This window comes from Microchirus variegatus (assembly GCF_963457635.1).
Source record: "Microchirus variegatus genome assembly, chromosome: 4".
NCBI lineage: Eukaryota > Metazoa > Chordata > Actinopteri > Pleuronectiformes > Soleidae > Microchirus > Microchirus variegatus.
Window position 1 is genome coordinate 33,265,992 of NC_139805.1, and position 15,920 is coordinate 33,281,911.

Below are 15,920 nucleotides of genomic sequence, written 5' to 3' on the forward strand. Positions count from 1 at the left end.
TACTCAGTGTACTGTATAAACCTGAGACACAACACTGCTTTAAAATGTTAAGTACAAAGCCACACTTTCATTCAGCAACAAAACAGATTTTCTAATGGATCAATAGACAAAAGAATACTGTTTAAGTCATTAGAGGAGATTGCTATAGTAATAATAGAGATTTTTTTTTTTTCAGATTTTTGTGGTTCAATCTTTTGATCAAAGGCAGTCCTGATATAAAACTATAAAATATTAAATCATTTTCAGGATTTTAATCTTTTAAATGGCATTTAAAGATCATCACAATGATTGAATGTTGGTAGTTTTGTGCAGGGCTGACTTTGATCAAGATTATGATGCATATTGGAAGTGGACATTTTTGTCCTTAATGACAAAAGAGGGTAGTAAGTTAAACTGTAGCCTGAGGGTTTGCATCAAACTTCTTCACTTATCAATAATTGACTGCAGTGGTAAAAAGCAACACTTTTTACAACAATATTACAAAAATATTTGTTGTAATTTGCTTCTATTTCAAATTTCGAAAATTCATTAAAATTATTCCTTAAGAGGTTTGCATATATTTTTAACGGATCCTTGTTCAGGGCGATAACGACTATTACGATGGTAAATTTCAAGTCATTCCGAGAAAGTTTTTGTTTTTGAGAAGAAAGTCAGCTCACTGTCAAAGTGCATCAGGGCGAATGGATCATTTTCTGAATTTCAAAAATGCATAAAAATTATTCCTTAAGAGGTTTGCAAATATTTTCGACGGATCCTTGTTCAGGGTGATGCCGACTATTATGATGGTAAATGTCAAGTCATTCCGAGAAAGTTTTTGTTTTCGAGAAGAAAGTCAGCTCACTGTCAAGTGCATTAGGGCGAATTGATAATTTTCTGAATTTCAAAAATTCCTTAAAATTATTCCTTTAGAGGTTTGCAAAAATTTTCGACGGATCCTTGTTCAGGGCAATAACGGCTATTACGATGGTAAATTTCAAGTCATTCCAAGAAAGTTTTTGTTTTTGAGAAGAAAGTCAGCTCACTGTCAAAGTGCATCAGGGCAAATGGATCATTTTCTGAATTTCAAAAATTCATTAAAATTATTTCTTAAGAGGTTTGCAAATATTTTCGACGGATCCTTGTTCAGGGTGATGCTGACTATTATGATGGTAAATTTCAAGTCATTCTGAGATACTTTATGCTTTTTTGAAGAAAGTCAGCTCACTGTCAAAGTACTGTACTGTGTGGAAGTCCAAGCATTGTTTTCTCTCTGTTCCGACTTTGCACGCACACAAAGTGATATCCGTCCATTGCATGCGTACAGAAGCAAACAGCAGACATGAAACAGTATAGCTTCTCGTCTGCCTGCACCATATTGTTCCACGTACAAAGTATTCCCTCGCAGCCACACTCACAGTCTGGGAAAGTCCTGAGTGTAAATGATCCTCGTCTGCCACGTCAGGCGACAGAGGAGCACCGACTGTCTGCAGGAGTTCATCAGGGGAAATCTGAGCCCAGGCTGCAAAACAGCGACACCAGCAGGCGAAGTGGTGAAATGACAGCAGCAGAATACAGCAGTGATCAAAGGGACGGGGGTCAACGAGTACAACAGACCTTTGTGAGCAAATGAATAGTGGATTAAATCAAGACTAATTCATGAAATCAGCATCAGTTCACACAATACATTGGCTGTAGCACAACAGAGAACACATGAGGTCACTAAAATGAGTCAAATTGACCCCAAAGATGCCCAAATTTAGTAAAAGTGTGGCCACTGTCTTTAATCACCATTTAATTTAACTTATTTAAGACCAATGTGGGTGAGATGTGGAGAATAGAAAGTCAAAAAATGCTCTAAACAAACTATATTTTCCCCTCCTGCTCTTATTTTATGGATATTTACGCTCAAAAAACGACTTATTATTAGAACAGCAGTGTTTTTTTTCCACACAAAACCAAATATCAGGTAATTGTCCGAATATTGTCATGATTTTTTCAGAATAAAAGCTCTGAATTGTCATTTTCTTGCTGATAAGCAAATGATAAAATAAAATTAATAATATATTAATTTTTTAATAATCTGCTGAGCCAGTTATTAACACAACTGGTGAGTCACTCAGTTGTTTTGTTTGTCATAGATCAATAGAACACTATAAAAAAATGTACACACTTAAGTCATTAGAGGACAAAAATGTCCACACTAACCCTAACCCTAACCCTCTGCTTTTTGTGGGTAAAACTTATAATAAATAATTATCAGGATTTTATCCCTTTAAATGCCAGTTTAAAACAGCATAAACTGAAAAAACAAATAGTTTGAGAAACTTAGTTAAACTTAGCAACTTGTCTTCATATACCATGCTAACTGTTGTTTAAATTAACTTTTATTATTTGGGTTTGTTGCCTTTTAAACTTAACCTTTGAAATTTAAACTTTTAAAATGTAAAATTTTTCAACTGCTGTTTAAAAATGATATTCGAAAGAACAATAAATGTTTATAAATGGGTTCAACTTCAGTTTTATGACGGGATTTGGTCGTTTTAGATATTTTTAGCCACATTCTTATGCAGAATAATTTTCCAGCCTTTAAGTTTAAGTGTTTAATTGTTAATATCTCAATATCTATCTCCAAAATAACACACATTTGAACACTAATGACCAAAAAACAGTTTGAAACTTTCACAAAATTTCCTCTGGTCGTGATTAATATTGTGAATTCAGATAATTGAGTTCCCGTATAAGAAGTTTTCGGAAGCATTTGTAAACGTATAGTTTGGTTTTCTCTCTGGCAGGAGAGACGGTCATCACGATAAAAAATCTGTGGGGTTTTTTTCAGAGTCGTGAGGAAACAAATAGACATGAATGCGTTGTTTTATATTTGCTCGTCATTTAAACGAGGGCGTTAGGAAACAGACCGATTGGCCTTGAAGACACTGCCGATGATCGCTGTCCCCCCTCATGTGAGATCATTGTTCTCTTCCCCGCGTCCTCTTTTTATTGCACTTCCACAACAACAACAACCCCAGAATGAATGGTGCCTCTATTATCGCTGCTCTCCATAATCCAAAATCACTGCATGCGAACAGTTTCTCACATAATTTAAGCCCCGAGATTGAAACGCACGCAGTTCTTCAAAGTTATCCCGACACACTGAAGTTTTTAAATGTACTTCCCCTCTTCAATCATGTCCCCCATGTCTTTTTGAAATAAGTTATTTCTTTGCTTTGAGTATCACTTTAGAGCTTGTACTTTTGAGCACCAAGCACCCTTTGCATTAACGGTAATTACGCAACGGTTCGTGCTATCGGAAAAAAATTCCAACGGTTTCTGAAAGTTGAGAAGTTGCGCGTCAAAGCCAACGTGCGGTTATTACGGTAATGTCACTCAACTTTCACATTTAACACGCAAAAGCTGTTGTTCATGTACAACGAGTTCTTCATTTTAAATTGTTAACACACTATTTTAACAAGCACTAAATTGTAAATAACTGCCACATATTGAAAGTTATTCTCGAAAAAATGGGCAAAAGCACTTACGGCGTGTTTCCACCGGCTTTTTTTTATAATACCTGCTCTAGCGAGGTGATGCTATATGTGACGTCACCAGACTGCAGTATGTTTGTCAGGTTTTAGACAACATACAAAAGTATGACTTTTTTGTCAAATTCTGGGCGATATACAAAATAATTAGTTTTTTGTTAAATTTTGGACAATATACCGAAAAAAATGACTTTTTTGTAATTTTTGAGACGACATACTGAATTATGACTTACTTGTACAAATTTTGGACCACATACCGAAGTATGACTTTTTCGTAAATTTTTGGAAAACATACCGAAGTATGACTTTTTTGTAAAATTTTAGATGACATACTGAATTCTGACTCTTTTGTCAAGTTTTGGACAACATACCAAAGTATGACTTGTTTGTAAAATTTTTAGACGACATTATGAAGTATGATGGTATTTTTTGGTTAAATTCTGGGCGACATACCGAACTATGACTTTTTTGTAATTTTTAAGACGACATACTGAATTATGACTTATTTGCCAAATTTTGAACGACATAACGAATTATGACTTTTTTTGTCAAAATTTAGATGACGTACTTAAGAATGACTTTTGTGTCAAATTTTGGACAACATACGCCTATGATGCTCCGTGTATGAGTGAAAACAGAGTCATGTAGATGTGACCTCTCTCTCTCTCTTTGTCAAATTTTGGAAAACATACCGAAGTCCAGTTTTTTTGTAAAATTTTGGACGACATATCGAAGGATGACTTTTTTTGTCAAATTTTGGATGACATCAAAAATTGGAATTTATTTTTGTCAAGATTTAGATGACATACCGAACTATGAGTTTTTTGTCACCTTTTGGACAACATACAAAGTATGACTTACGACATACTGCCACTGATTGGTCAGCGTGCCATCACAGGAAGAGACGTCCGACACAAGAATTAAGCCGAACAATGCCGAATTGACGATCACTTAAAAAGCCTGAATAATCCTAAAAAAAAATTTTTTTAAATTTCAATATTTTACAGAGGAGTCTGGTGTGTTTCAGTCAAGTAAATGTGTCGTGGAGGATGAAGTACTGAATAAATAGTTTTAATTAACTTTAGTGACACTGAAAAACAACTGTTTTACAAGTCACAAGTCACACATTTGTGTGTGTGTGTGTGTGTGTAAAACAAAGTCATTGCAGTTTCATGCAGCGGAGCCGCGGCGACTCCGCCCACGTCGAGCGGCTACGGCAGCAGAATCCACAGAAGCACACAATGCTCCGTGTATGAGTGAAAACAGAGTCATGTAGATGTGACCTCTCTCTCTCTCTGTTGTGGAACAGAAACTCTCACCACGCCCACTGCAGTGATCATGTCACGCTCAGATAAAGGCATCGCTGCTCCCTGTGGTGACGCAATATCATTGTTTTTGTCTCTCTCTCCTGAGAGGGAAAATGGAAACAGGCGTCTTTTAAAAGATGGTTACAATAAAATAAACACACGCTGCGAGATGTCACCGCTCAACCGCGTCCGCTCTCTTATTACGCCTCCTTTAAACGGTAATGAATTGCAGCTATTGGTTATTTATGCTGTGAGTGGTCGATGCATAATTTAGGGATCACTTTTCGGCTATTTACAAGAACAAGAGTTCATAAGAGTCGTGACGATCGGGCACTTAAAGTAAAAAGGAAGAAGAAGAAGAAGAAGAAGCACAGAACACGAAGGACAACGCGTATGTGTGTGTGTGTGTGTGTGTGTGTATAATCCCAGCTGCTCTGAGGCCCATGATTTATTAATCATAGCCTTATTAGTTCACAGCGTGAGGACAGGGAGCCAACACACACACACACACACACACACACATGCACGCACGCACAAACACACACACACACACACGGACCAGAGAGTCACTGACTTCTCTCACATGTAGGAAAATCACTGTTTCTGTGATCAACAAAAACCACAAATATACAGCATCATGAATCTGCAGATTACAGTGTGTGTGTGTGTGTGTGTGTGTGGAAACTGGATTTATTTATATAGATGTGGAGTCAAAAATCTGGATTTTTTGTGACCTGATGCAGGAATCATCTCTAATCTCATAATCTAACCCGTTGTCGGACTAATGAAGGACTGTAATTGTACCGTGACTTGTTGCATGTCCTGTCTTGTTGTGTGTTCTTTCTTGTCTTGTTGAGTGTCTCATCTTGTCTTGTCTTGTTTGCGTGTCTTGTCTAGTCTTGTTGTGTGTCCTGTCTAGTCTTGTTGTGTCCTGTCTAGTCTTGTTGTGTGTCCTGTCTAGTCTTGTCGCATGTCTTGTCTTGTCTTGTCGCGTGTCTTGTCTTGTTGTGTGTCCTGTCTTGTCTTGTTGTGTGTCCTGTCTTGTCTTGTTGTGTCTCCTCTCTAGTCTTGTTGTGTGTCCTGTCTAGTCTTGTTGTGTGTCCTGTCTTGTCTTGTTGTGTGTCTTGTCTTGTTGTGTGTCTTGTCTTGTTGCGTGTCTTGTCTTGTTGTGTGTCCTGTCTTGTTGCGTGTCTTGTCTTGTTGTGTGTCCTGTCTTGTCGCATGTCTTGTCTTGTCTTGTCGCGTGTCTTGTCTTGTTGTGTGTCCTTTCTTGACTTGTTGCGTGTCTTGTCTTGTTGTGTGTCTTGTCTTGTTGCGTGTCTTGTCTTGTTGTGTGTCCTGTCTTGTTGCGTGTCTTGTCTTGTTGTGTGTCTTGTCTTGTCGCGTGTCTTGTCTTGTCGTGTGTCCTTTCTTGACTTGTTGCGTGTCTTGTCTTGTTGTGTGTCTTGTCTTGTTGCGTGTCTTGTCTTGTTGTGTGTCCTGTCTTGTTGCGTGTCTTGTCTTGTTGTGTGTCTTGTCTTGTTGTGTGTCTTGTCTTTTTGCGTGTCTTGTCTTGTCTTGTTGTGTGTCTTGTCTTGTTGTGTGTCTTGTCTTGTTGCGTGTCTTGTCTTGTCTTGTTGTGTGTCTTGTCTTGTTGTGTGTCCTGTCTTGTCGCATGTCTTGTCTTGTTGTGCGTCCTGTCTTATCGCATGTCTTGTCTTGTCCTGTTGTGTGTCTTGTCTTGTTGTGTGTCTTGTCTTGTTGTGTGTCCTGTCTTGTTGCGTGTCATGTCTTGTCTTGTCGTGTCATTTCTTGTCTTGTCTTGTTGTGCGTCTTGTCTTGTTTCATCGTAACACATCCTAACCAATCGTCTCGTGTCTCGTTGCGTTACATCCCGCCCATTTGTATCATCTATAATTCATGGTTTCACATCCACCGTGTGATGTCTTTGTCTTGTCCTGTCGTAGCATATCTTGTTGTACCATATCTAATTTTGTCGTATCACATCTGCAGCGTCTCGTGTTGTCATGTCGCGTTTGCCTCACATCTTATCGACGCGTCATGGTCTCGTGTCGTATCTCGTCTTATCTTTTTTTTCCACTTGATCGGACTCACACTGACTGTAAATAAATGTAAATATGTGAAACTGTCCAGAGAAGAACCGACAAACTTCTGCTCGGTGCTTTTTTCAAACTCAAAAGCTCAACAATTAGCAGAACGATCAATACATCAATACACAACTGTTTCTAACAGTAAAGTAAAGTTTGTGTTACTTTAAGTCCATCGGTGAAAACCAGGGATTTCAGCTGATGTATAAACACTTCAGTCATGACATGAAATCTTATCACATCCTGTCGTCAGCTACTGCGTAAGTACATTTTTTGTCATATAAATATAACATTTTTTATATATATTATTGTTTTATTCTTCTTTAGTCAAACACTTGACTGCACCACCTTTGTTTCAACATCACTGCCGTTTTGTTTGTCCCTCTCCACAGCAGGGACACAACACAGCTCCGGATGCGTTGATTTTAAGTTTAACTTGAATCAAAGTGTAAATTGAAAAATTCAGTCAGTAACAGAGCAGAGAGACTGTCCTCTCAATAATAATGAGTTCATGGCTTGGTATTTTGTATCAATAGTAGTTTTTTTTTTTAATTCCAGACTCAACAGTCACTTTATACTTAATTGTTTGCAAACGTTGAAAGAGAACGGAAATATTCTCCTCAAGTAAAAGTACAAAAACTTTACTTAAGTACAAGTAAAAGCACTCATTCTACTGGACCTTAATTCACCTGTCCTCATCATTCACCTGTCTTTATCATTCACTTGTCTTTATTATTCGCCTGTCTGTATCATTCACCTGTCCTCATCATTCATCTGTCTTTATCATTCACTTGTCTTTATCATTCACCTGTCCTCATCATTCACCTGTCTTTATCATTCACCTGTCTTTATCATTCACCTGTCTTTATTATTCGCCCGTCTTTATCATTCACCTGTCCTCATCATTCATCTGTCTTTATCATTCACCTGTCCTCATCATTCATCTGTCTTTATCATTCACCTGTCCTCATCATTCACCTGTCTTTATCATTCACCTGTCCTCATTGTTCACCTGTCCTCATCATTCACCTGTCTTTATCATTCACCTGTCCTCATCATTCATCTGTCTTTATCATTCACCTGTCCTCATCATTCACCTGTCTTTATCATTCACCTGTCCTCATTGTTCACCTGTCCTCATCATTCACCTGTCTTTATCATTCACCTGTCCTCATCATTCAGCTGTCTTTATCATTCACCTGTCCTCATTGTTCACCTGTCCTCATCATTCACCTGTCATTATCATTCACCTGTCCTCATCATTCACCTGTCATTATCATTCACCTGTCCTCATTGTTCACCTGTCCTCATCATTCATTCACCTGTCCTCATCATCGTTCACCTGTCCTCCTCATTCTACGCATTCACATTTTGACATAGAAATGTAATTTGAGCTGACAATTTTTTGAGTGGGTCAAAAAAGAAATAATCTTAATCTAATCTCACTACACCAGTGTATGAAGCACTGTATGTGAGGAAGAGGAGGACGATGACAGAGCAAATCTGCCTCCTGTGAAAAGTCCGTCGCCGACTTTGCTCGATCTATTTACGCCGCTGTATTTTAACATTGTTACTTCAAGAGCTCAATATTTTCTCAGGTTGTACTTGATATAAAAAAAAGTTTCAGAGGAGTTTGGGTGAAAAACAGCCTGTTAACGACAGAGAAGAGCGACTCCAACGGTGTGAAGACGGTGGAAAAGCAACAGTAATTCCACTCCAGAGTACAAAGGAGGTTTGAAGACCGTGTTTTTAAGTGCAGACCTTGAAGCAGATTGGCTATTGTCTCGTATAAAGCACCTAATAAAGTGGCCGCTGAGTGGATTCTCACTATAACCTGGTTGTGTCGTGCAGCTGCTCTTTAGGTTTGAATTCCCCCCGCGGGGACGAAATCACGGGGGGCTGGGGTTACTGTGTGAGAGCTGATAAAAGCAGGACGAGTGACAGGAGTGGACAGGAGTGGACGTGTCATCACAGCCCTTACTCCTGACAACTGTCCCTTTGTCCCCCGGTGTGTTTTGCCCACAGTGTCTGATAACCAGTGTCTCGTGGTGGTCCCCTCCCCTCTCAGGTGAACGCGTCAGGCTTTCATGTGCTTACACCTGCAGGGATCGGGTGTCTCTTTGTGGGAGGAGGAACGGATTCTTACAAGCATAACCCGGCATGTCACGGATCACGTCAAAAAAAAAAAAGTAGATTCAGTTCTGCCGGAGTGGGAACGTGTCACCTGAGACAGCGCGGAGGTGATGGGTCAGGTGTTTGTTTCAGTCCACCTTTGTCTCTCTGGGAGACAGTTGTGATTCACATGCAGGCGGCAGCAGCTGCACCAGATCACCGTCTTCTCACATCTATATGATGCAAATGTGGATTTAAAGTTTAACCCTTTAAAGGGATGGCTAGCGCAAGTTAATGGTACACGTTAGCATGGCATTAGAAACACTCATACCGACTCCACAGTGCACCCGAGGCAAATCAATTGTAACGGCAGACTATCGATGTGCATATCTGGCGATCACGGTGCAACCACAGGAGAACATTTCAGTGTTTGGATTCCCAGGACCTTCTGGGAACGTTACCTTTTGCTTGCGGGAACAGTTCCCTGAAGGTTCCACCCCCTAGGTTCTCCTGTGATTGCCACAGAAAGTTTTCCCTAACAGTTGTTTTTGGTTGCACATTTGGTTCCCAGAACGTTACTTCGTCGCAACCTTCATACAACCTTTACGTGGCTCTTCTGGAGATGTCTTCTGCGCAGACATGTCGTCACACGAGTTGTGAATTACTCATTACCAACCAACCAGGAACGTTGTGTGGAAACCACGGTGCAACCACATGAGAACATTTTAGTGTTTGGTTTCCCAGAACATTCTGGGAACATTACCTATTGGTAGCGGTAAAAGTTCCCTGAAGGTTCCACCCCCTAGGTTCTCCTGTGTTTGCCGTGGAAGTTAGTTTTTGGTTGCATATTTGGTTCCCCCGAAAGTTGCTTCATCACAACCTTCATGCAACCTTTACGGGGCTCTTTTGGAGAGATCTTCTGCTCCGATACGTCGTCACACGAGTTGTGATTTACTCGAGTGGTTATTTTGTCATAAAAGCCAACTTTCTGCCCATTTATCTCCAGCGACAACTTACGAGACGTGTTTCAGAACGTTCTCTTTTTAGTTGTTCAAAAATATAACCAAAAAACAACCAAACAAGAACGCTGTGTAGAAACCTTTTGGTTGCAGGAACAGTTCCCAGAAGGTCCCACCTCCTAGGTTCTCCTGTGGTTGCCACGGAAAGTTCGTTTTTGGTTGCATATTTGGTTCCCAGAACGTAACTTCATCACAACCTTCAGAGAACCTCATTTTACCTTGAGCAACAACTTGGGGACGTTGTGTGGTGCAACCACAGGAGAACATTTCAGTTTTTTGTTCCCTCAACCTTTTAGGAGAACCTTAGAAGAACCTTCTTTGAACGTTGTGTGTTCGTAGGGGAAGCAACTACTTTGACCATGACTAGTTTGTGTATTTGTGTTGCGTATAAAACGGCGCCATGATGCTATGATGACTCCGCCCATATTGAGGTGGTACCATGGAAAACAATCTCTACTCGAAATACGCTTATTTTCATTTTTCAACAGTTGATATATGTCCAGCCTTATCTTATTTTCTCGGTGTAGAGCCTCTTCCCTCATATATACTATATATATTTTTCCCCCCTGAGTCAGAAAGTTTCTCATCTGTGACCCCGAACAATCGCAGAAGAAACTATGAATTCTGCCCCTGATCCAGAAGGAGAATGTCCACTCATCACTTCACAATCTTAAGCTGAGCCACAGCAGGGTTATACGGCGGGGGACAAAGATCTGAATCAATGAGCAATTCCACCTCTGAATGGCTCAAAAGAAATTGAATTTAACTGAACCAGAGTGGACTCGGAGTGAAAGTCCTGACGCTCAGGTCCTGAGATGACGGGGCTAAAATTCCTCTCTATACGTCAAAGACTCACTGAGGATTATTGTCGTCGCCGAGAGTAAAACCAGCTATTAGTTTTGGAGGCAATTACTTTTTTACATGGGTGATTCTGTTTTTTTTTTGTTTTTTTTTGAATAACTTTACTCTCGTTAAATTAATGATCCTCTGAGAAGTGCAGTTTGTGTTTACACGGGATGTCTTTTATTAAAAGGAGCTGAACGAGCCCAAACTTTCACATGTGACAAATGGTCCCTGCAGCTCGAGACAAGTTAAATTCAAGACTTCGTGACCTCTTCTTCACGGTTTTTCTTCTTCAGTGTCAGACACAGCGACAAAAGAGTCATAAAACCATATTTAACTTTAACTGATTGATCATTACAGAGCGACATTAGATCATTCTGATTAGAGAAGAGCGAATGTCCGCACAAATGCGTCATATGCATTTATGTCCTTTTGACTCGCTAATGAAGTGATTCACACGCATTTGGAGACCGGGGTCTGATTCTACCGGTTTAGAGGTTTAAAACGAGCTGTCAGACACCCTAATTAACCAAGGAAAGCCAGAGCTATGGCGCTGCGTAACTGAAGACGCTGCAGTCACAGAGTGGTTATTTCGCCCCGCACAGTTAAGCATCGATTTACAGCGAGTTATCATACTTTTTTTTTTTTTTTAAACAAGTTCTTTTTAGATCTGTAGTGACATATAAATACAATTAAATTGTTTTTTAATAATTTGGTACCTAAGAAATCTAAAATGCCACAGGTTGTGCCAAGCTGTGCCAAAATAGAGAACGCGTAGACATCTCTTTACTAAAACCTCTGTAATTTCACTCTGCTTCATTTCAGCAGCATCAGACTTTGCACAGCTCATGTCCACATGTTGTTACGTGACCTCCATGTGTTTTTAAGCTCCTGCTGCATATTTTAAAGGGGATATTTGCTTTAAAATGCAATATTTTTTTGGCGAGAGAAAAAAAATCCTTCAGTTATGTTGTGTTCCATGCACATTTACTCTGACACAGTGGCATCTACAGTGACATTTACACCTCTGGTGGAATTTCACAAGTGTTATCTGTATTTTGATACCAAGATAAGCCAAATAGAGCTTGTAACTGCAGAGATTTACTCTATTTAGTTTGAACATGTCATTTTCGAGCAGGGACTCCAAAAAGAGGGTCAGAGAAGAAGTGGTTTAGACTTTTTTTCATCTGACTTAAGATTAATCTCTCAGTAAAAGTATCCACTTGGGTGTTGTCTGAAGATCTGTTGCTTCTGGTGTGAGTTTTGGGGATGATGGTGGAGATTTGTGAGTTGCGGGTCTCAATCTGGCAAATAATAGCCAATTTTGGACATATATATCCTATATCCTTCAGAATAAAAGCACAAATAAACGTCCAAACGGACACCTATGACCCTCCTGATCGGTGTCTTATTTATTATTTATAATTCTGAGCGGGACACTAACTTTTCACAACACTGTACTGGGCCTGACGATGTTGATCGTGAAGTCTTTAACGACGTAAAGAGTGATGGATGAAATCGAGCCTTTAATCAACTCCTCGTTAAGAGTAAGTTCCCGAGTGAATCTACTGTAAATGTTGACAGTGAACGTTGCTGCAGTCTGTGTCGGACCGAATTTTGAACGTCGTGCATTCATTTCATGTCCCTGTGGTCGTTGTTGGTAATTACAAGTGATTGCAGTCATTTGTTGGGAACTTTGAGAAGTCACTTTTTACTCAGGTGGTCATAAGTTTGAGAAACGCCGCAATGCAGCTAAACCTAAAACTTGTGATTACTCTGCTTCTGCCTGTTAGTATTCATGAATTATTTGTAGTGTTGGATCATAATTCACAGCTGTCTGAAAGAAAGTGGGAACCTCAGAACAAGTCATATTATGTTGGTTTATTGAGGGGGAAAAGATCAGTAGTGGAGTTTTATTTGTAAAAGTCAACATCACAAACACGCTTTGCCTCAAAAGGACTTTACAATATGTCCAACGAGTGTCATCATCTATCTTTATCTTTTGACCCTCATATGGAGTGAGGACAAACTCCATTTACAGGGTGAAACAAAATGGTAGAAGCCTAAAGAAGATCTACAGATGAGGGATCCCTCTTCCAGGAAGATCCATCTTCCAAGAGGATCTACAGAGGAGAGGTTCCTCTTTTAGGAAGATCTACAGAGGAGGGATCCCTCTACCAGGAAGGTCCCTCTTTAAGGAAAATCTACTGAGGAGGGATCCCTCTTTTAGCAAGATCTACAGAAGATGGATGCCTCATGAAGGGAGATCTACAGAGGATGGATCCCTCTTTTAGGAAGATCTACAGAGGATGGATCCCTCTTTTAGGAAGATCTAAAGAGGATGGATCCCTCTTTTAGGGACATCTACAGAGGATGGATCCCTCTTTTAGGAAGATCTAAAGAGGATGGATCCCTCTTTTAGGGACATCTACAGAGGATGGATCCCTCATGAAGGAAGATCTACAGAGGAGGATCCCTCTTTTAGTAAGAGCTACAGACAATGGATCCCTCTTTTAGGAAGATCTAAAGAGGATGGATCCCTCTTTTAGGAAGATCTACAGACAATGGATCCCTCTTTTAAGAAGATCTACAGAAGATGGATCCCTCATGAAGGAAGATCTACAGAGGATGGATCTCTCTTTTAGGAAGATCTACAGAAGAGAGCTCTCTCTTTTAGGGAAGATCTACCAAGCAAGGATCCCTCTCCCAGGAAGATCTACAGACGGGGGATCCCCTTTTAAGGAAGACCTAAGGAGGTTGGATCGCTCTTTTAGGGAAGATCTACCAAGGAAGGTTCCCTCTTCCAGGAAGATCTACAGAGGGGGGATCCCTTTTTAGGAAGATCTACCAAGGAAGGTTCCCTCTTCCAGGAAGATCTACAGAGGTCAGATCACTCTTTTAGGGAAGATCTACCAAGGAAGGTTCCCTCTTCCAGGAAGATCTACCGAGGGGGGATCCCTTTTTGGGCATATAAATATATGTATAAAGTTGCTTTTTTACACCTGGCCTGTTAGTTGTGACAGATTGAGGTTGGGTTGTGTCTCAGCAGCAGCAGCAGAGCCCAGAGGTTTGGAAGAGCACATGATTTTTTTATTATTCCTCAACCCCTAATTTGTGGCAAAAAGTGTCATTTGACCACAGTAAGCGTTTTAGATAACACCAGCACGCTCTGGATTTCTCTCTCTCTCTGTGTCAGAACACATTTCACTCGGGGTGAAATTGCATCTCATTCACACACACACACACACACGCATCCATGACGGGAAATTCCATTGAAGGATTAGTCGTACAGTGGCCTCGGCAACATTTACATTACAGCCGGAGTTTTCACTGGGATTTCACAGAGGTGGGGGGGGGGGGGGGGTAACTCACAAGCTCAAGGCTGTGGAATGAGCAGTGCAAATCTCACACCATGTTTTCATCATCTCCTTCTCTGTTTGTCTATCACAGAGGACCAGATCCCTCACGGTTTCCCCACCATCGACATGGGGCCTCAGCTCAAAGTGGTGGAGCGGACGCGCACGGCGACCATGCTGTGCGCCGCCAGCGGGAACCCCGACCCGGAGATCTACTGGTTCAAAGACTTCCTGCCCGTGGACATCAGCAGCAGCAACGGGCGAATCAAGCAACTGCGCTCAGGTACAAAAAAAAAAGAGTGACGATCTAACCCTAACCCTGACTTTACAGGTGTGAACAATATGAATTAATTACAAATAAAGACGAATAACACAAAACAACAAAAAAGTAACATTACATTTCACTCCAGGGGTGTAATATTAAGGTAATACCATCTTATTTTTTATAGTAATTACTATTTTGAGTTACTTATTGAAGCGTTTTAGTGTTATTTCGTCCCTTTTAATGTTTTCATTTTTATCTAATTGTACTTACAGTGTTTAACACATTTATTGCCCTAAATGAACAGGGTTAGATCATCATCAAGATCATTATTTTTAATTGTTCATGCACTAATATGTAGAAGCCGTTTAACCCAAATTATATTTTTAATACTAAAAGGTAATTGTTATGAATGTTCAAATGTACTGTTTTACAAAAACACATTATTTCTTGATTAAGATGTCATTTACTTTGAAATTGAAATGTATATTATGTTCTATTTGTGAGGTTGATTTTAAACATGTTAACTTTACTTACTCACTAAAAATGTGCTGGAAGATGAGTTTCAATATACTGTATAGTCAATAATATTTCTCATATCTAAGGATTTTAATGGCATGACCAAGCTGTTACCTGAATTTAACTTTGGAAATATTATCCTTATCTTACCAAGATGGAACCTACATTACCATCAAATTTCCTCCATTTTTAAGGATTATTACCATGCAATTGGTGCGTTCCAGTTGTAGTCGGAAGTCGGAGTTTCCGACATTATTGCGGGATGTTCCTTCAACTGCAAGTTGCAAGTAGGACAAAAAAAACCCCACAACCCTCAACTTGAAAATTCCAACTTCTGAAAGACCTCACATACAGGAAGATGAGTTACTATTTATATATATATATATATATATATATATATATATATATATATATATATATATATATATATATATATATATATATAGTCAATAATAATTTGAATATCTTAGAATTTTAATGAGGCCTAGCGTAATTGCCATGACCAAGCTGTTACCTGAATTTTACTTTGTAAATATTATCCTTATCTTACCGAGATGGAACCTACATACTATAATATTTCCTCCATTTTAAAGGATTATTACCATACAATTGGTGCATTCCAGTTGTAGTCGTAAAGTCGGAATTTCCGACATGATTGCGGGATGTTCCTTCAACTGCAAGTTGCAAGTAGGACAAAAAAAAAAAAAACACCACCCTCAACTTGAAAATTACAACTTCTGAAAGACCGCACATACAGGAAGATGAGTTACAATATATATATATATATATGTATATATATTTATATATAGTCAATAATAATTTGAATATCTAAGGATTTTAATGAAGCCTAGCGTAATTGTCATGACCAAGCTGATACCTGAATTTTTCTTTGGAAAT

At 39.5% G+C, this 15,920-nt stretch overlaps 1 protein-coding gene across 1 annotated transcript in view; it reads left to right on the forward strand.

Moving 5' to 3' along the window:
• ptprfa (protein tyrosine phosphatase receptor type Fa) overlaps nt 1-15,920 on the forward strand; it is a gene marked incomplete at both ends in the record, with an annotated part of 258,404 nt that overhangs the window by 59,435 nt on the left and 183,049 nt on the right. The window contains one exon of the mRNA XM_083887919.1: nt 14,337-14,525. Coding sequence (XP_083744045.1) covers nt 14,337-14,525 — 189 coding nt within the window. The remainder of the gene's footprint in view (nt 1-14,336; nt 14,526-15,920) is intronic.